The 22,055-nt window shown below is 38.0% G+C and overlaps 1 protein-coding gene across 4 annotated transcripts in view; it reads left to right on the top strand.

Moving 5' to 3' along the window:
* Window positions 1-1,872: 1,872 nt before the first annotated feature.
* Window positions 1,873-22,055, top strand: part of YTHDC1 (YTH N6-methyladenosine RNA binding protein C1) — a 34,982-nt gene continuing 14,799 nt past the window's right edge. For 2 of the 4 annotated variants that reach the window (XM_081083436.1, XM_081083435.1), the window contains exons 1-9: window positions 1,873-2,277; window positions 9,355-9,456; window positions 9,833-10,161; window positions 10,278-10,689; window positions 17,212-17,301; window positions 17,756-17,809; window positions 18,366-18,460; window positions 19,661-19,769; window positions 19,858-19,975. In XM_081083436.1, the coding sequence (XP_080939562.1) occupies window positions 2,250-2,277; window positions 9,355-9,456; window positions 9,833-10,161; window positions 10,278-10,689; window positions 17,212-17,301; window positions 17,756-17,809; window positions 18,366-18,460; window positions 19,661-19,769; window positions 19,858-19,975 (1,337 nt within the window). In that variant the 5' untranslated portion in view covers window positions 1,873-2,249. The remainder of the gene's footprint in view (window positions 2,278-9,354; window positions 9,457-9,832; window positions 10,162-10,277; window positions 10,690-17,211; window positions 17,302-17,755; window positions 17,810-18,365; window positions 18,461-19,660; window positions 19,770-19,857; window positions 19,976-22,055) is intronic. The other 2 variants (XM_081083438.1, XM_081083437.1) reach the window with 1 other exon arrangement.

Genomic DNA, 22,055 nt, shown 5'->3' with positions numbered 1-22,055 from the left:
TAAGAATTTGATGAATACTAATTAACTGAATTAACAAATGAATAGAACATTATAGAACAATTTTATTGATTTAGTCTCTTCTTACCCAACCATTGACTATCAATCTGAATTGAACCATGGGCAGATCTGCCATGTAGGACTCCCCCCCCTTTTTTTTTAAAGTTCATTTATTATTATTATTTTTAATCTTCACCCGAGCATATTTTTCCATTGATTTTTAGAGAGAGTGGAAGAGAGAGGGAAAGACAGAGACAAATATCAATGTGAGAGAAACACATTGGTTGGTTGCTTCCTGTATGAGCCAGGGCCCGGGGTGGGGGAGGAGCCTGCAACTGAGGTACCTACCTTTGATCTGAATGAACTCAGGACCCTTCAGTGCACAGGCAGACACCCTATCCACTGAGCCAAACTGGCTAGGACTCCCCCGGCCTTTATTTATTTATTTTTTTAACATAAAAAAAAAACAGTCCTGCTCATCACCCTTGTCCTCTCCTCTTCACCTAAACCGATAGTTTTTATTTCTCAACTAGACTTTGTTTTTGCTCTTTTCTTGACTCTATTCTGTATTCCCTCCCAAGTCTAAGCGACATGCACCTAAGGGTTCCAATACTAACCTGAGCTTCCTCCGTATGAGGCGATGTGTATTATCTAGTGGGTGGGCTTACTGGAGCTAAATGACCTGGCTCTGAACCATGTTACTTACACTCCTGAACTTATGCACTTAATTTCTTATTATTTCACTTTCCCTTTATGTACAATAGAGCTAGTAATATAATTTAACTAGGTTTTTGGAAAATCAAATCACATTGTGTAGGTCAAGTGCTCAGAACAGTACTTGCACAGGGTAAGAACATACAGTGTTTCGCTATTACTCTTACACAGTAATTTCCTGTTAACTTGTCTCTTCCATATATTATTTTTAAAATTCCTTAGCGGCAGAAATGCTGTCTTGTTAAAACTTTATTCCTAAGTATCTGATACATAGATGGGTTTCATAGTCACTGAATTGTTTTTCCCTCTCTTTTCCCTAAAAACCCTCCATACAGCTTCAAACAATTCTCCATTCATGTGTTTCCACTGCATAAAAATTTCCCACTGCCTTCCATTTGGTCTCAATTTGTTACAATGGCCATCAAGGAACAAGACACTCTCATTCTCTGAACATAACTATTTATTTTCATACAACAATGTTACTCTTTTTTTTCTTCCCATTTTCTTTCCCCTGTAAACTTGGTTATGGCGCAGTGAAACAAAATTCCATTATCATTCCTTTGGGCAATGAACTTAAAAAGATTCCTTGCATATTTTACCATATTATGTAGTTAAGTAATTTTTGGTCACTTCGATAGTTTCAATTTCTCAATAGTCTGTTTCAATCAACTGTGTACCCCGAAGCCTGGATATATGTTTAAATCAAATTTATTATGTGAATTAGAATGCAATTTTAAAAGTCATTATAATTCCTTTCCCCAGTTAAGTGCAAAACCAGTAGGCTTTTATGACAAATGAGATAGATGATTGCATGATTGCATCCTGCACTGCCTTTGGGTAAACCTACGACACCAAAGTACAGGAAAGGGACCGGTCCAAATCAGGAGCCCCGTGGAGCGACAGGAAGCATCTTTGCCCCGGAGCTGGAAGGTCCGCCAGTAGGCGTTTCACGTAAGAAAACCGACCCAACCCCGGGTAGTCAGCGCGGCTGACGCCGGTAAATAATCCCGGCGACCTAATCGCTGCGGAGGCTAATTCTAAGGAATCGCCGACTTGCAGGGGGCGGGGCTCCATGCGACGTCACGTCACGTTCCCGCGCTCGTTTCGCTGCCCCGCCCCTCTCCGCACTGTGACGTTGCCAGGGAGGAACGAAGCGTAAACAGCGCAGGGCATTTCGGGAGCGGGATTGTTTCACGCAGGAAGCAGGCTCCATTTTAGCGCCGCCCGCCGTCGCCATCTGTTTCCCAGCCCTCCCCCCCCGCTGCCCCTCCCGTCCCCAAGCCCCTACGGGAAGGCCGGGCCTAGGCGAGGCTGGAGTGCCAGGAGGGAAGGGGAGAAGGGAGAACGGGAAAAAGCGAGGAGAAAAACAGTGAGACGAGAAAGGTGAGTGGTAGAGGCCAAGGTGTGAAGCACGCAGCCACGCGGACGGACTGACGGACGTTCCGGTGCCACTGCTGCCGCGGCTGCGGCCCACGCGCGAGTCGCGTCGAGGCGACGGCGGCGGCGGCGGCAGCAGCAGCGGAGACGGGCGAGGAGCAATGGCGGCCGACAGCCGGGAGGAGAAAGGTTAGTGCGGAGAGAGGCGGAGGCGGGGCGGGGAGCGGGTCGCGCCGCGGTGGTTCTCCGTGGCCGGGTGGGGGTGGGGAAGGGTAGCCTGCCCCGCGCGGAGCCGGCGCCCCCACCGAGGCGCCCGACGCTTCGGCAGAGGCCTGCCCTTCGGTTCCGGGTCTCCCGGCGCCCTCACCCCGCATCGGGCCTCGGGCTTTTCTTTGGTCCCGATGCCCCGCGTCACTTTCCGTTCGGCTGTCCTGGGCGCGGCCGAGAGGAGGCCTTGCTCCGAGTTGCAGGCCCTTCGGCTCATTTCCTACTAGGAGCATGCGGATGTAATGCGCACTTGCAGAGCTGCCTTCTCTGTTAGGCGAAATTTTGAAAACGCATGTAATGCCACGACCAGAGCAGGTAGTCTGGTAAGTAAGTATGCTTAACAAGCCGTGTAGGTAGGCGGGTGATTACCCTCGAGGAGTAAGTGCAAGTAACGCCTGGCTGTTACCGTTAACTGGGCGAAGTGGTAAGAATTGCCAATTTGGCTCCTCCAATACTTACTTTGGAAAAGAATGATGTTTGAGAAGATAGTTATATGACTTCAAAGATTCCTGGCCACTATTCTTAGAGAAACACGTTGTGCGTAGCTCCCAGAGGGTACAACCCGGGACAAATGGGTGTGACTTACAGAGTTGGAGGATGAATTGACAGTCAAATACAGGAAGAACCGATGGTGTCAGAATGGAATGTCGTGTCTTGAAATACCGACCTCCCAGGCCCTGGAGCTGTTGCTGTGGAATATAGATCCTGGATGAATCCATGTCTGGAGAGTGGTCTGGATGCGATGCTGCCCCAAGTTCTTTTTCCAACCCTAAGATTCCATGGTAGTTTCGGAAAGGTTATAGTTGATACAAACAGGACACAGCTGCCGTCCTGTATTTCACGGATCTGCCCTTCTCTGTGCCTCATTAACTCGGGGTGGGTGGGGACTTGTTAAATGGGCTCTAGAGTCCAGTTGCATTAGGCCTGTCCTTTTTTTGAAAATGTTCTGCAGAGAAGAGTTCATGCTGCAGTAAACTGCTCTAGGATAGGGACAGGCTTGGGAAGTGGGGTGGGTGGGAGTGTGTTTAAGGTATTGTTCCTTTCCTAAAGCAGTTGAGTGATTAGGACATAGTAATTTAATTTTCCTTCCTTAATTGAATCCTGGCCAAAAAAAAATCCCCATCCCTACTTTTTTGAGACACCTGGAAAGTTTGTGAATATAGGATTGCATGGTGTTAGTGAATAAAGGAAACTGCTTTTAATTAGCAGTCAAGTCAGTTATTAAAGGATTTTAATCAATAATTCAGTCAACATTTGTGTCAGGGTAATCTGTGAGCTGTGTGGGAGCGCAGGGGGGTTGCGGTGGGTGAGATGAACCAAGTACAAAATGAGTAAAAGTCAGTACTGCCAAGAATTAATTATCTGTTGAAACATGGTTGTAAATCAGTAATAGAGTTGATACAGTAATGTACATTGAGGAAGAAAAGTGGGTGATGTTTTAAATATTTTTGTTTTGGAGATGCATTTACTGATGAAAATGGAGTCTAAACACATGAACTTTGTAACTATAATTGGGAAGTAGTTGTGCTACCTGTTAGCAGCACTTAGGATAAATTGTCCAACTTTTGAAAGTACTCACATTTGTGAAGTTTTTGTAAAACTTAATGTCCATAATTGAATTTGCCTGTTTTAAAACTTCTGCTATAAGTGCTCATCATTATAGTTTACATCGAAGATGAGTATCTAGAGTTTACTGGAAAAGCTAGCAAATACAAATCTACTGGAATTGCATATTTTGGAATGGGAAGATTTCTGGAATAACCCATTTTGCAAATAAGGAAACTGAGGCGCAGGGTGTCTCAATTACTTGATCATTGTTACACAGCTAGTATAATAGCCAGAATTAGAATCAATACTTGACTTTTCCTTCTCATACTTGAACAAGAAAAAGTGGGAAACTGAGTACCTATTGTCTGTTATCTTATATGAAATGTTGGGAAATAATAGAGATAAGCCTTGTAATAATCTTAGACACGCCACAAACCTTAGGTCCCTTCTAAATGATTCCATAAATGGTGTAAGATTTTGATAAGAAACAGGTTTAAATTGCAGAAATTTGCTATTAATCACAGAACAGTTAAAGATTTTTGGTCATAGAGTCCTTTGATTATTAAGCTTTGCACATCGGCTGTGTAATAGATATTAAGTCTATAATGCTTCTACGTATAAATACCCATACTTAGAAGCTGAAACCTATATAACTGGACAAGTTGCCAGTTCCTTCTGATTCTTGTGATTATTTGTCCAAAAAGTATATTTAAAAGAAGGTGGAATGTTGGTAGTGTTAACTAACGTTAAATGATGTTTTTCTATATGAGGAAGTACACATCTTTTATACTATAAACATCTTGTATACATTTTATTTCTTAAGTTCTTATAACGCTCTCTCTAAAGAATAGAGATAATGGATAATGAATTACCACTTTCACAAGTAACATGTTTTCTTACATTATCAAACTGGAAGCTCCATGAAGGCCGCGAGTATGTCTTGTTCATCAAGTTCCTGGTGTACAGTAATTGTGTGGTTGTAAATCATTGCAGGTTGGAATTCATTAAAAACTGACTAGTTATGTGAAATTTGCTATTGATGTCCAAAGCTAAGTTTCATGGTTTGAATTATATATGTACACACACACTCATTCAGGCAAGTACATATAAATATCAACAGGCAGTTACGTGTACACACACATATGTATATTCCCTGAAGCTGTCATGGGGGAGAGTGACCACAGAAAAAAATGCCCTAGAAACCCCAGCTATTTTGAGTCTTCCCAGCCTAGGTGCCAGCCAGACATGTGAATGAGCAAGTCTTGGGATGATTCCAGCCTGGACACTACCTGCAGGCATATGGGAGGGAGACCTACCTCGGTTGAACTCCAGAACTATAGCAATAATAAATTATTGTATTGTTTTAAAACACCAAGTTTTGTGGTGGCATGTTATATATACATCAGTAGATAACCAGAACAGGTATATATTTGCTTTATTGGAAAAAAATTGGTTTTGTGTTTTGGACTAGGTTTTGTATATCCTATATTACCCTTGTTATTAACAGTTTGTAGCAGGTAAGCTTTATTAGAATCTGGTAGCAATAGGAAAGGGCTTACAGGTTGAAAAACTCATCAGGAGATTCAAATAATTGCCCTCCTGTTCTTCCCCAAACTGATATTTTTATCCTAAATGCCTCTTATCAGAGGTGAAGAAACTGGAGCGCAGCCTGGGATTTTCCCAAGGAGATCTAGCTCTTACATGATAACCTGGATTTTCTTAATTCCAAGTCTCTTTCCCCTGTGTGTCATATTTCAGTAAATAAATGGCTTCAGTGATAGAGAAAAGCAACTTAAAATATGGCCATTTAACCCTGCCTGTGTGGATAATGGTTAAGTGTCAACCCATGAACCTACAGGTCACTGGTTTGATTCCCAGTCAGGGCACATGCCTGGGTTTCATTCTTGATCCCCCGTAAGGGGCATTCAGAAGGCAGCCGATTGAAGATGTTTCTCATCGAGGTTTCTGCCTCTGTATCCTTCTCCCTGTTCTCTCTCTAAAAGTCAATAAAAACATGTATTTAAAAAATACATGGTCATTTAGCCCTGGCTGGTGGGGCTCAGTTGGTGGGGCGTTGCCCTGTACACTGAAAGGTTGCTGGTTCCCTAGTCACTGCACATGCTGGGGTTGCAGGCTCTATCTCCGGGAGGAGTGTGCAGGCAGTGGATCCATGTTCTGCTCTCAACATTGATGTTTCGCTCCCTTCCTCCTTAAAAATCAGTTTTAAAACACTTTTTTTAAAATGTGGTCATTTATATCAGGGCCAGATAGTAGCCATGGGCTGAACTTGTTCTACAGGTTTTAGTTTGCCAATATTGTAATAAAACGTTAGCTTATTACAATGGACTATAATACAGATAAAAATGTGAGGACCATTATGTGAAGATGCTATAGTTGATGTTAAAGTAAATTTTAGATGCTGTAATGTTGGTAATACAGAGCTCTCTGGTACACTAATTTGAAACTAATCTAGTGCATGCTACCTTTTCATAATTTGCATTTTTGTTGTCCTTATACTTTGTTTAAAGGTCTTTTTAATGTTCCCCATCTAATTTAATCCTGGATTTAGAAAGCCTGAACTCTAGACTCATATCTGTCTTTTCTAGACAAATAAATTTGGTCAACTTGCAAAAGAATAGAAGATAAAACATACCTTATGTGTTTCATATGATATGTAAATATGATAATACATGAAGGTTATAAAGTGTTAAAAAAAGCAAGGATTGGTTAATATTTGTTATTTTAAGAATGTGTAGGTGCTTTCTAAAACTGAAACTAATCTCAGAATTTTACTTGTTATTTGTTACATCTTTTTAAAAAAAAATTCACTTTGATAATACAGAAGCCATGAGTTAGTCATATCTGAAATTTAAGTTGATTTAAATGAAACTACATAGTTTTTTTCATTATACTAGATTTGACATATATAAAGTGTATGATTTTATTTGAAGGTTCAAGCTTTTGGGTTGATATTTCTAATTAAGAACTAGTGATTTCATGAAAAGAAGTAGAACTATTTACTTGCTTATTTTGTTGTAGTAGTTTTAAATTTGTTTCTACAAATATATTATGTCAGGATTTGTTGGGACCCACCTTTTTATTTTTATACCGACTAGAGAGCTTTTACCCAAGAATTATTAAATATCTGCCAAACTTGGACTTTTCTATCAAATTATATGTTTTTTATTTATAGTACAAAGTCTAAAGTTATGTTTGCTACCATTTAGGTCTTGAGGGAATTAATTTTCTTCTAGTGAAAACAATGAATCCAGAAAGTGAGAGGAACCCTTTTGGTTAGCATATTTTGATTTAAAAGGATAAGTTAAACATTTAAAAGTCCATGTAGTATATATTCATTTTAGAAAAATGATAAAGTACAGATAAACATTTTATCACCAAAAAAAAAAACAGTTGCTGTACCATTTCAGGCATATGCAATTTTCAGATGTTTTTAAATAGGAACTAAGTCTAACTCCAGTGTTATTCTGTATCCTACCTAGCCTTGCTTTTTTCCATTTTCACGTTTATATTACCTCTTTTATTTCTCTTCAGTCACTCATTTCTGTCACCCCTTGGGGAAATTTGAATCCTATCTAACCTGCTTATAGCCTCAATCAAGTTAACCCTTGCTATATGAGGGACTTCGCTTTTTGACTGTAGCCACAAATATAATTGTTCTATCTCATTAGTTTGCATGACTTTTTACTTCTCTTTGCGAGATCTTAAATCTGAAAAGTATTTTTGATACTGAAATAAGTCCATTACAAAAAATTAGTTTAAAGCAGTAAATATTAGCATGTATTTCTAAGATTTACTTTGTCCTACTGGACAGAGTGAGGGTGGGAATGGGGTGACAAAACCAAATTATATGTTTTCATGATCACTGAATAGTATGTCAGTTATAGCAGCAGTTTCCTTGTCTGAACAAGGTACACTTTAAAAATATATATATTTTTATTGATTTCAGAGAGGAAGGGAGAGGGAGACAGAAACATCAGTGATGAGTGAGAATCATTGAATTGTTGCCTACTGCAAGCCCCCCTACAGGGGATTGAGCCTGTATCCCAAATATGTGTGCCCTGACCAGGAATCGGACCATGATCTCTTGGTTCATAGGTCAGTGCTCAACCACTGAGCCATGCCACTTGGTCTGAGCTACACTTTTTATAGTCTATACCAGTAGCCTCAAACGTTTTTGATTGTGTAGCACATCAGTAATTTTGTTCTTGCAACTTTATTTTAACATTATTTCAGATAATAGCTATAAGAATAGTACAGATAATTTTCTTGTACTTTTCAGCCATATTCCACAAATGTTAACATTTTACCACATTTACCTTTCTAGTTCATATTCCCTCTTGCTCTTACACATTCTCTTTCTATACAGACACACCTTTTTTCTAAATTGTCAATTGAAAATGTGATGCTGCTTTGTCCCTAAAATCTTAAGTATGTATTTCCTAAAAATTAGGACTGACTTTTACTGAACTGTAGGATGTGTACTGTCAAAATCAGGAAATTAACATTGATGCTATAATTTACAGACCTTATTTAGAATTTATTAGTTTTCCCACTTACGTTTTAAATCAAGTGCTGTATTGTCACTTTAGTCTCCTCTAATCTGGAGTACTTTGTTTTCATGACATTAACATTTTTTGGGTTTGTTTGATGTTTCCTCATGCATGGGTTTAAATTTTGCATTTTTCATAGGACTGTGACAGAATTGTTCTATTCTCAGTGCCCCATACCAGGAGGTCCATGATGTTGCTTTGACCACCCATTATTGATGATATTAACTTTGATTACTTGATTATGCTGGACTTGGCCAGCTTTTCTCTTGGTAGTCAATAAGTACCTAGCAGGGAGTACCCAATCCTTGATAAATGCATGTTTATAAGTTATACACATGTATTTCCATGCTAATTTGTGCGCATTTTAAGCAGTTACACAATTTATAAATTAAAGGATGAAATACAAATATAAAAGTTCTGACATTTGCTTTTTATACTCCAGTATATGCTTTTATACCACGGGTGGGCAAACTTTTTGACTCGAGGGCCACAATGGGTTCTTAAACTGGACTGGAGGGCCGGAACAAATGCATGGATGGAGTGTTTGTGTGAACTAATATAAATTCAAAGTAAACATCATTACATAGAAGGGTACAGTCTTTTTTTTTTTTTTTTTTAGTTTTATTAATTTCAAACGCGGGCCGTAGTTTGCCCACGGCTGTTTTATACTCTATGGAGTATATACTCCTGGCTTTGTAGAATAAGGTTCTGTCATATCTTTTACTTCGTATGATTTTATAGGAATTATTCTTATGTCTTCATCCTGAAATAAGTTCTTGAGGTTATGTTCCTGTACTTCTGTAGCCTCAACATAGTAAATACTTGAAAATAAATGCTTTAGTGATAATGATTTTCCTTATTTTGATTTTCTTGTTTTCAGATGGAGAACTTAATGTTTTAGATGATATTTTGACAGAAGTACCAGAACAGGATGATGAACTGTATAATCCAGAGAGTGAACAAGATAAAAACGAGAAAAAGGGTAAGATTTCTATTATTTTTGTTAAAATAAGTGTATATAGAGATTTAATTTCTTAAGAAAGTGACTTTGCTTTTGTACTTAATTTGAGGCATTAATACCTAAAGCAAAATCATAAACTGAGGTACCTAATTCCACATGAATAGGAGTAATGTGTTTTTCCCCCCTTCAAATGTGTGAAATATCCCAAATAAATGAATTTATTCCAAGGTTTGAAAGCTATATTTTCTTTATGATTAACTTTGGAATAAAATTATTTCAAAAGAAGTTTTAAGTGAGGCTTTTTTCCTCTCTGATATTTAGTATTTGTTAATCTTTGGTGAAATAAATGGAATACTTAAACACTTCTCTGTATATCCTTTTAAATTGTGTTTTTAAGGATCAAAAAGAAAAAGTGACAGAATGGAATCTACTGACGTAAAACGACAAAAGCCCTCTGTTCATTCAAGACAATTGATTTCTAAGCCACTGAGCTCATCAGTTAGCAATAACAAAAGAATAGTTAGTACAAAGGGAAAGTCAGTTACGGATTATAAAAATGAGGAATATCAAAGGTCTGAAAGAAACAAACGTCTAGAAGCTGATCGGAAGATTCGTTTATCAAGCAGTGCCTCCAGAGAACCTTATAAGAGTCAACCAGAAAAACCTGGTCTCCGGAAAAGGGATCCTGAAAGGAGGACCAAATCCCCTACACCAGATGGTTCTGAGGTAGTAAATATTATTTTAGATATAAAACAAAATTCTTTTTGAGGCTTTAGAACTATTTATTCACTCTGACCTTGTCTGTGATATGACTGCTGATTTCCTTTTTCTTTAAACATCAGAGAATTGGGCTTGAAGTGGATAGGCGTGCAAGCAGATCCAGCCAGTCTTCTAAGGAAGAGGTGAACTCTGAAGAATATGGCTCTGATCATGAGACTGGCAGCAGTGGTTCTTCTGATGAGCAAGGCAACAACACTGAGAATGAGGAGGAAGGAGTGGAAGATGTGGAGGAGGATGAAGAGGTAGAAGAAGATGCAGAGGAAGATGAAGAGGTGGATGAAGATGGAGAGGAGGAGGAGGAAGAAGAAGAAGAGGAGGAGGAGGAAGAGGAAGAAGAATATGAACAGGATGAGAGAGATCAGAAAGAAGAGGGAAATGATTATGACACTCGAAGTGAAGCTAGCGACTCTGATTCTGAATCCGTTTCCTTCACAGATGGGTCTGTCAGATCTGGTTCAGGCACAGATGGATCAGGTACTATTTGTATACAAAAGTTTGTCCCTTTTTAAAAAAATATATATTTTATTGATTTTTTTACAGAGAGGAAGGGAGAGGGACAGAGAGTTAGAAACATCGATGAGAGAGAAACATCAACCAGCTGCCTCCTGCACACCTCTTACTGGGGGATGTGCCCGCAACCAAGGCACATGCCCTTGTTCGGAATTGAACCTGGGACCCTTCAGTCTGCAGGCCGATGTTCTATCCACTGAGCCAAACTGGTCAGGGCTTGTCCTCCTTTTTATAAAAAAAAAAAAAAATTTGACCTGATTGGTTTTATTCTTGAACATGTTTCAGTTGAACTGTATGATATTTGAGGAGATGGAGGATGTTAGCAAGACTATCTTGTGATTTTTTTATAGTTAGTTATAAGCTTTTTGAGTATTATAAATACATTTGCATAAGTTGTACATACCTTTGTAAAGGCATTTCCCAGCTTGATTGTATTATATTATAAATGATGATCATAAGTGTGATTCTTTCTCGGAAATGTATTTTAGGTCTTAATGTTATTTAAACATTGATGTACTTGAGTGTTTTCATATGGCACCTGTGCATTAGGTATTATAATGTTTCCATGTTAAATGCCTTTAGATTTTCATCATGTGGCAATAGAAATGGAAACAATTCTCTTTCTTTTGGGAGCACAAGCTTTTCTTTCAATTCTGTATCTGTGTTGACTGACTGGTGCAAGATCTCCAAAGGGCTGGGTGTAAAATTCTTGTGGAGAGATTGGGTTAGAGCCATCTTGGGTCATTCCTTTATTACTGCAAGTCCTTCCACTGTATCCTTATTTGATCCATGCAATGTAAATGTAGCAGTGTTAAGTGCTTTGGGGGAGATATTCAGAGAGTTCAGCAAAGAGAGGTCATGGTACTTAAAGAGCTTTGGCCACTATATGAAGATTATGCTTTCACATCTGTCTTATTTAAAGATGCTGCCAGCACTGCTACATAAACAAAATGTACTAAACATTGAAATACAAGAATAATTTTATTATTTTGATATATAGGACAGTTACATATTTATTGTTATAGAATTCTACTACCTTAGTGGTATATTGTTAGTAAATCATATTTTTGTTAGAATAGATGATAGAGCAAATGGCCAGCTACTTTCCAGTGATTGAAAACTGAAGTACTTTCAACCTTTTTTTTCTCCCCATTGACTCCTTCCACCCTGTATCCACCTATTCCAGTGCTTTCAACCTTTTGCTCACTAGAGTTTTAAGTTTAGGAGTTTAAATAGGTTTTTGAAAGGAGTTAGTTAAATTGAATAGATGAGTAGGTGGGTTTGATATAAAAAAGTTTTTGAAAACTGATGGAATATACCTTTTATAATTTACTAGAGGCCTGGTGCATGAAATTTGTGCAGCGGGGGGGGGGGGGATGGGGAATTGGGGATCCCTCAGCCTGGCCTGCGCCCTCCCACAGTCCGGGAGCCCTTGGGGCAGTGGTTCTTAACCTTCCTAATGCCGCGACCCTTTAATACAGTCCTCATGTTGTGGTGACCCCCAACCATAAAATTATTTTTGTTGCTACTTCATAACTTTAATTTTGCTACTGTTATGAATCGTAATGTAAATATCTGATATGCAGGATGTATTTTCATTTTTATCAAATTGAACATAATTAAAGCATAGTGATTAATTGTCAGGGCCAGCCTGACAGGTTGAGCCGGGCTGAGGTAGGGAGGTGGGAATTGAGAAAAGAAAGAAAGACCGGAGAGCGGGGTCGGGAGGACTGCAGCTCAATTGAGGAACTGCAGCAAGTTTATTAACCACACAATGCTTTTTATACACAAGACACTGAATAGGTCTGTCAAGAGGAATGTATTCTTTGTTCCTCTTAATCTCTAAGGGAGGGACAGAGCAGAAGGACAAATTCTCGGTACAGCAAATCTCAGTAAATAGTTACAGACTTCTTGGTAAGCCATGAAAGGCTGTTCTCATTCTACAAAGGTTGCTCTCATTCTACTGATAACTGCCATCCAAACAAGTCTGTGAAAACTGGGTAAGGATCCCAGCCTTGCTAGCCCCTTCAGGTGCAAGGACCATGTCAGCTTACACCCGGTCTCCGACAATCACAAAAACAATATGTAATTATATATGTGTTTTCCGATGGTCTTAGGTGACCCCTGTGAAAGGGTCGTTCGACACCCAGGTTGAGAACCACTATTCTAAATGATGCTGATACTGTAGCAAGGTACTTAATAATACTTTATATTTTTGTAGAGGAGGTATTTCAAATAGAATGATATCCAGTAGTTTTATAAAACCTTGATTTCAAACTTACTAGAAGATATATTTTTCTGTCTATCTATATATGAGAGATACCTGGAACTATTTACTTTTACTATTGAAGGATAATTTGCAAATTTTCCTTCAAAGATCCCTTATGTGGAACATGTTTTAAGGACTGTATTTAGAATATACTTAGTATTTATCATGGAGTAGTTTCTCTTTATAATGTGCAAAAGGATTAATGAGGTAGATTTAGGGCTTTTTGATTAGAAGATGTCATTTTTTAAATACAAGGGATTACAGTTTAGTTTCTGTGCCATGAGGTTTTTTGTTTGTTTTTGTTCCATGAGCTTTTAGATTTCAATTTATTTTACCTTATTTTTTTTGTAACTTTTTTATAAAAGTGACACACTTTGATAGTTTTAAAAGTGTTTTTTTTTTTAATATTTTTTTGATTTCAGAGAGGAAGGGGGAGAGAGAGAGAGAATCAGTGATGAGAGAGAATCATTGATCAGCTGCCTTCTGCACACCCCCTACTGGGGATTGAGCCTGCACCCTGGGCATGTGCCCTTGACCAGAATTGGAACCCGGCACCCTTCAGTCGCAGGCTGACGCTCTATTGAGTGAGCCAAACCTGCTAGGGCACTAAAAGTTTTTTTTTTTTTTTTTTTTATATTGATTTCAGAAAGGAAGTGGGTGGGGGAGAGAGAGAAAGAGAGAAACATCAATGATGAGAATCATTGATCGGCTGCCTCCTGCATGCCCCCTACTGGGGATCAAGTCTGCAACCCAGGCATGTGCCCTTGACTGGAATCAAACCCGGGATCCTTAAGTCCACAGGCTGATTGATGGTTTATCCACTTAGCCAAACCGGCTAGGGCTAAAAGTTTTTGTTTTGTTTTTTAGATGACTTACTGTTCTTATGACCTGAGAATAATAGATGGGAGAGGAGATCATAAACTTAAGAGCAGTGGAGTTATTTATACAAAAAATGATGAAGAACGCTTAGAGATTTCTCATGGTAATGGTAGATTTAACATTACATAAAAACAGTTGGACAGGATTTTATTTGTGCTCCTATTTTTTTTTTCTGCATTATCTTTGTGAGAGATTCTTTTAGTTCTTTGAACCATAAAGAGTTTTTTAGTTAAATTTACGGGGTAACGTTAATTACATTGTAGACATTTCAGGTGTACAACTTTATAATACAGCATCAATATACTCACCACCCAAAGACTAAGTCGCCTTCCATCACCGTATATTTGACCTCTATAAAGTATTGCTTTTAAATAACCATATATATATCATCCTTAGTGAACAGTTCATAATGGTTAGATGCCTACATACTACTCAGAGGAAAAATGAAAAGAAACATGCTAGGATTTTTGAAAGAAATGATGTAAAAATATTTTAAGGAGGTTTTAGTTTTTTAGTTTCATGTGGATGTCTTATTTATTCATTCAGTGAATAGTTGCCTACTATATGCAAGACACTATATAGGAATGTGTAGTCGGTAATGAAACAGAAATGCTTTAGAAAGATAATTTTGCATGTGCACGCACATTCTCGGTCATTGTATACTAAAAGATTCAATCTATTCACAAAGTTAGGTAGTATTCAAAGCCAGCAAGCCTGGAAATAAATTCATTTCTCTATAGCTTGTTATTTGAAATAATCATTTTGTCCCCATGCTTGCTGGCTATAAATAGTCTTGGCTTAGCTTTGTAATTGTTCGATTATGTGCTGCTTTGCTCTCCCTTTCAGCTCTAAATGAGGAAAATCAGTGTCATTTTCAAGCTTCTTGTTACATCTATTTGGAGAAGTAGTTATTAGTAAATTACAAAGGGAAAGATGCTTAAACTAAAAGGAACTTAGGATGTCTTGGGAGTTTTCCATACTAAACCTAGAATCCCTTTTAAAAAATAGGAGTAAAATTTCTTTCTGAAAAATTGAAAATTGGCTCAATAAGAATAGAGTTTAGGGTTTGTACTTCTAAGTTACAGGACATACATTTGAAACTAGTTTCTACTGCTCAGTAACTGTGGGACACTGGCCAGGTTATCTTAACCACCCCTCTAAATTGAAGTTTCCTTTTCTGTTAGTGAGAATAATGGCATTGTGTATTGCAGGAGCTTGTTGGGAGGATTAAGGGAGGTAATTTATTTAAAGCTTTAAAATACTCTATCCTATATAATAAAAGAGAAACATGTAAATTGACCATCCCTCCGCTACACTCACCAGCCAATCAGGAGTAAGTATTCAAATTAACCCAACAAAGATGGAGGGTTAATTTGCATACACAGGCGCCAGGCAGAGAGCAGAGCAGGAGAGCCAGCAGCTTGGGGGGACGTGGCTCCCTCGGTCACTCCCCCAAGCTGCTGGATGGAGAGCAGAGCAGGAGAGCCTGGCAGAGAGTGGAGTGGCTTGGGAACTTGGCTCCCCAAGCGCCAGATGGAGAGCAGAGAGGGAGAGCTGGCGGCTTGGAGGACTTGGCAGAGTGGGAGGCTGTGGGATGGAGACAGAGCAGGAAGGAAAACCAAGAGTGCGGGGGGGGGTGGGGGGGGGCACCAGGAATTCTAGGAATAGTAGTTCAGGTGGCAGCCCCAGGACCTGAAGTGGAAGCTTAGAGCGCGGAGAGCACCAGGAATGCTGGGAATTGTAGTTCTGGCGGTAGACGGATCTCCTAGACCAGTGGTCGGCAAACTGCGGCTCGCACGCCATATGCGGCTCTTTGGCCCCTTGAGTGTGGCTCTTCCACAAAATACTGCTGTGCATGGGCCATGAAGTTTCAATTGCACTGTACGTGTGCGCCCGCACATGGTATTTTGTGGAAGAGCCACACTCAAGGGGTCAAAGAGCCGCATGTGGCTTGCGAGCTGCAGTTTGCCAACCACTGCCCTAGACACTAGAGCAAAGTGAGCCCGGATCAAGTTACTGTTGCTTTGGGGGATGGAGGGAAAGCAAAGGTGAGAGACATAAGTAAAATCAGAGTGTCTAGGAAAAACTAAAGGGAAGATATCCTAAAACTTCCAGGAAATCCCCACCAGTGAAGCAAAGGAAAAAAAAATGCCTCTATTATTCTGTAAGCAACAAACCAAACTGGGTTGGGAGTCTCAGACACTTCGCTCATATGATTGCAAAGACAGACAGAAACTCCCAGATTGGAGAGGGTGCAGGCCGGGCTGAGGGACCCACTCCCAGTGCACGAATCTGGGCCCCAAATAGTCATATAATAGGAGATTGTATACAAGATCACTGATGATTATATTTCTGTTTTGTTTTATAGCTTTGGGTCTGGAGTTCATTAGTCATCTAAGATAGAATGAGTTGGAATTGTGATGAAGCCTGATAGTATACTTTAAAAAAAGAGGACCTAGAACAGTGGAACCTGATACATAGAACAGAACACAGTAAATTTTATTGAAAGAAAAGTTGAGTTTGCTTTGCAGATTTTCCACCCCCTGTTGAAAAACTTTGAGACTACCTTTATATATAGGCTAAGTGGTTCACAATTATGGGCATACTAGAGGCCCAGTGCATGAAATTCATGCACGGGTAGGGTCCCTAGGCCTGGCTGGTGGTCAGGGCTGATCTGTGGGGCCACCAGTAGGGCGATCGGGGGGCCCCTGCTGGAACCCACCTTGGGCAGCATGGCACTGCCTGCTCGCCGGCCCTGCCTCCCAGTCACCTCACTGTCGCTGCTGCCACCGCCAGTTGCCTCCCTTTGCAGGAGGCGACTGGCAGGGTGATCGGGGGTGGCGCTGGCCTGCTTGCCAGCTGGCCCCACCCCTCCACCGCCACCTGCTCACTGCTGGCCCCACCCCCAGCCACCACCGCTGGTTGCCTCCCTCTGCAGGGCGACTGGTGAGATAACCCGGGGCCCCCTTTGGCACTTGCCTTGGCTGGCCTAAGGTCTGTGGGCTGGGGGAAGCTTCTGCATTGAGCGTCTGCCCCCTGGTGGTCAGTGGGCATCATAGTGACTGATCATTCCACTGGTCATTCCACCTTTTGGTTGATTTGCATATTAGGCTTTTATTATATAGGATTTTTTTTTAATTGGAATTGGTGGGAGAAACAACAAAGTGTCCTTAGTTTTTGAATAGTATCTTTGAAATGAAACGCCTCATTCTGAGGTAATAGGGTTGTCAGGAGAGAGATTAGCAATGATTAATATTTAGGCATTACACAAAAACACAACGATACTACCAATCCCTGTGTTGTAATGTTTTAAAAAATCTTGTTTGAATTCTTTTTAGATGAGAAAAAGAAAGAAAGAAAGAGAGCTCGAGGTATCTCTCCAATTGTTTTTGATAGAAGTGGAAGCTCTGCATCAGAGTCATATGCAGGTATTCTCATTTTACCCTTTTTTGCAATCATATCTGATTGATTCTAATGTAATCTGCTGTAGAAAGTGTGTGGAGGCTGTAGTTCAGTGTGAACTTGTTGGTGGCATGTTCAATGTAATAATTCTAGAGAAAACTAAGCTTTTTCTTATTATTTTAATCCTGTTCTGTTACTGCTTAAGTGGAATTTCACTTTTTTTTTTTCTTGGAAGATGATGATTCAGTGACTAGTTTTCTGAGTGGGAAACTGTTCAAATATACATATTTTTTAAAAAATCGAAACAACCCAAAAAAGCAAAACACTCGTACACATTGAGAAGTATTTTTTTGTGTGTATGTGGGTGCTCCAGAAAGAATAATTTGTCTTAAATGGGAACTTTATGTGACAAGACTGTAGAAATTTTGTCTTATCTCTATTAAAGCTCAATCTGAACAAATGTACTTTGGCTAAATACAGGTTCAGAAAAGAAGCATGAGAAATTATCATCTTCCGTTCGTGCTGTCCGAAAAGGTATCATTTAAATTTGAAATTGTTTTCATTGCATGCTGCATAAAGCCATTATTTTGCCTTATTGGTTCTTCATTGATAGTTGGTTTTAATGTAGTAATGTTCTGATATATTAATGAAAAAATAATGTCTTACATAGAGCTCCATGTTCATTTACTCTATGTCTTTTAGAACAATAGTAAACATATTAGGATATGTTACAGTTTTGGGGGCACAATGGATGGTATATATTTTTTAATAGCATAATAGTCTACTACTAATCTTTAAAAGAATAATCTGATGAAAGAAATCTATAAAATTTGTAGCCATTATCATACTTAAATATGGATCTGATATATCGGAACATCACTGGATTAGGTTTACCTTTTTGCCAAATGCTGGTTCTTTTCTTAGCTTTGCTTTATTATGCCTTGTGGCTTAGCTTTATAGGTTGAATGGGTGACTCTGAATTTTTAAATTTTATCTGGGTTGTGGGGGGCTAATTTCAGTTAGTTACACCCCTTTGTGTGATAATGACCTCTCATTAATCAATTTGGATTTCTTTTTTTTTTCCCCCTAGATCAAACAAGTAAACTCAAATATGTCCTACAAGATGCAAGATTTTTTCTCATAAAGAGTAACAACCATGAGAATGTATCTCTTGCCAAAGCTAAGGTATTAGCGTCAGTTCTGTTGAAATTATCCTAATCTTGAAAATTTTAAATGGGAAGGTCTAATTATTAGCATAAGATACTGTCATTTTTCATAAAAGCTTTCAAGTCCAGAGCAATGCCACTTAGGGTCTGCTTTGTACTTGGTTAGGCAGTCTAATAGTAATCTGAGTTTCCTTTTAATCTTTTAGACTTAAAATAATCTTATGATTTTAGAAGCCAGATATTCATATTAAACAATATGTATGTATATGTATTATACCTTATACTATAAAAGATGTGTTTCTGTTGATTTTTGTGTTTCTATATTCAATTGCTAATTTATTTGTACTAACACTTTTTAAAGGTTTCTTTAATTAACCAGTTTTTGATTTATATTGATGCTTGTTTTAAATCTTGAGATCTTTAAAAAAATTCATTTCTATATGGAGAGCTTCTTTTGTTTTTAGAAGTAAGGTCACTGGATTTAGAAGAAAAGGGAAGAGTTAGTTTAAAGGTCCACCCAAGGAGTGGAGGAGTGGATTTAGGCAGAATTAAGCATTTAGTGTGAATGAGTTTTAGTTTGTCTGAGCAGATTAAACTGAATTAGAGCTGTTGCCTGACCTTATCATTCTCTTAATCATTCATAACAGAATTGCTGCAAATGCTTAGAAAATTAATTATGTTCTGGCTCTATGTAAAGAACACAGGCCTCTTCAGTAAATCTATTGATACATAAAACTTTGAACTTAGGTAGAAAAACTTATAAATGCTAGAAACTTGACAGGAATTCTTCACTTACGGATTCACAATAATTTTTAATTATTTTGTCAGTTTTTCAAAACAAAAAAATGTATGTGTTGTGATTCACCTTTAAACAACATGTTTTTACTACAGTAAATGGCTATGATATTAAAATACTTGTAGGGAATTATTTTTATTACATAGAATTCTAGTCCATAAGATTTGAATACCCCCCTCCCACATGTGTTTCTCTAATTGTTTTAATGATTTTGCAAAGGTTGGTAATTTTCTCTGTATTTTTCCTGAATTAAAAACATATTACATTATTTTGACAACTGATAAATAAGACCTTTCTTCATTATAGCTTACATGAATTAAAGTACAATAATATTAGTAGTTTCATTTTTTATAAATATAACTGGAAGTATGAAAGATTTACATTAATTACAATCTATATGATTTTGTTACATCATTCATATAGGGTGTATGGTCCACGCTGCCAGTAAATGAGAAGAAATTAAATGCTGCATTCAGATCTTCAAGGAGTGTTATTTTAATATTTTCTGTCAGAGAGAGTGGAAAATTTCAAGGTAAAGAATAAAAATAATTTGGACATACAAAAACATCGATTATCCTGTATTAGCATTTTCATATTATGTTGTGATTTAATTCCCTTAGGATTTGCAAGACTTTCTTCAGAATCACATCATGGAGGATCTCCTATACATTGGGTGCTTCCAGCAGGAATGAATGCTAAGATGTTGGGAGGTGTCTTTAAAATTGACTGGATTTGCAGGTAAGTAAGAATTAGAGTTGCCTTTGTTTTGAATGAATGGGTTACCAGTTGGGAATGTTAAACTCCATGGTGGTTTAGTTTTAATTTATTTTTCTCTCTTGTTTTTTGTTTGGGGGAGGTCTTATTTCTAGACTGGTTTGGATCATAAAATTGAACAACATCACTATGATTAGCTTGTCTTGTTTACTACCTTTATAATCTATTACAGGATGCAAAGTGCAAAGGTTTGTTTAGTCGAGTTTTATGTACTTTGTTCTCTATTAGTAATATAGCAGTAAATTTATCATGAATTAGACAATTAGTTGGGATGTTATCTGGCATATATCTATGTAATGTTAATTTAACATGTTATTTATTTACTGTGGAATGGGAAAATTCACCTTGACTTTGCTGATGTTTTAGAGGTGGCTAATTTAGTTGTAAATAGATTGTGTTTTTTAAGGAATTTAGCAAACCATGCTAAGTTGGTGTTGTGATCTTTTGGAAACTGGAATAATTAAGATCTAAATATGTTTATAACAAAAATATTTATTTTGAACACTGAGTTATTGCCACTATTATGTCCTTACTTAATGATCATACATTGTTTAAAAAATGGTTAAAGAAGTAAATTTAGTTAGTACAAACAAAACTTTAACACTACATGAAATGGACAGTCTCCTTTGGAGAACTGCAAAATGGAGAAGGCAGAAATCTTTTATAGAATAAAGAACAAGGAAGAGACAAATAGGAAATACCTGGTTGGCTATTTCTACACGATCAGCCTTGTTTGGACTAAGAAACACTGTCTAAGTGAATCTAAGTTTCAGTTTGTGATGTGACACCTCCATGTTGGACCTAGAAAGTTATTTAAACACATATAGAGCTAATTATTTAAGTGAACTCTATTATCTATAAAATTAATTTTAGTTAAATAAAAGTTACCTGAAAAAGACCCTGCTAATGTTTCTATAAGTTACATGTTGCCTTAGGTGATGGATTTTGATGCGGATGGTGGAATTGGATAAGAATAAGAAGAAAAGGAAGAACATGAAAACAGAAACTGTGGGGGTGGGAGGGTATGTGGGTGGCATAGAGAGCTGCCTTTTTTATGAAGCAGATAGTAAAGAGAACAAAAGGCAAAGATAAAGAGTAAAGTGGCCAGCTTAAGGATTTAAACCTTTACTATGGGACAGTGAGGAACTTTGAAGATACAAGGGCAATTATATAGTGAAAATAGTGTATTAGGTTGATTGTTAATAGAGTAGCAAAAAGCTGTATGCATAAAAATATATCATCTTTACTCTTCATTACTTTCTAGAGGCAAAAATTAGAGGCAATCTAAATTCTCCCACATAGGAAATTGGTTAAGTAAATTACGACTTGTTACTTAAATGTAATATGCAGAGATAATTATCCATGATACAAAATGGAAAAGAATACAACACATGAAAAAAAAAATAATGTTGGACCATAATGTCATGGTGGTAAGAGTGTAGATGATATAAATTCAGGGTTTTTAAATATAAATTCATAATTTTTAGAATTAAAGTGAAATTAAGTTATAATTATAATCAATAAAATATAAAAAAAAAGAGTTTCTAGGGAAAACAAGGTTCCAGTTATTTCTTACAGAGATAGACAGTTATTTTTTAGATGGATAAAATTGTAAAAGCCTAAAGACAAGCTTTTTAATCTATGTTTTTATTATTAGAAACATTAGTGGTGTTACTGGAAATAGTTGGAGATGATGCTTTCTTAAGGAGTAAGAGCAAAATAATCTTCCAGTTTTAGATTGGCTTCAACAAATTTTGTTTTGAATGTGACTTGTTCTGTTGACCTTATTTTCAGATTATTTTTAAATATATTTTATTGATTTTTTACAGAGAGAAAGGGAGAGAGATAGAGAGTTAGAAACATCGATGAGAGAGAAACATCGATCAGCTGCCTCCTGCACATCTCCCACTGGGGATGTGCCCGCAACCAAGGTACATGCCCTTGACCGGAATCGAACCTGAGACCCTACAGTCCGCAGGCCAACGCTCTATCCACTGAGCCAAACCGGTTTTGGCTTATTTTCAGATTATTGATAAGCAAATTT

This window comes from Myotis nattereri, assembly GCF_964212035.1.
Source record: "Myotis nattereri genome assembly, chromosome: 1".
NCBI classification, from domain to species: domain Eukaryota; kingdom Metazoa; phylum Chordata; class Mammalia; order Chiroptera; family Vespertilionidae; genus Myotis; species Myotis nattereri.
The sequence above is the reverse complement of the archived record's forward strand: the minus strand, read 5'-3'. Positions and strand labels throughout refer to the sequence as shown.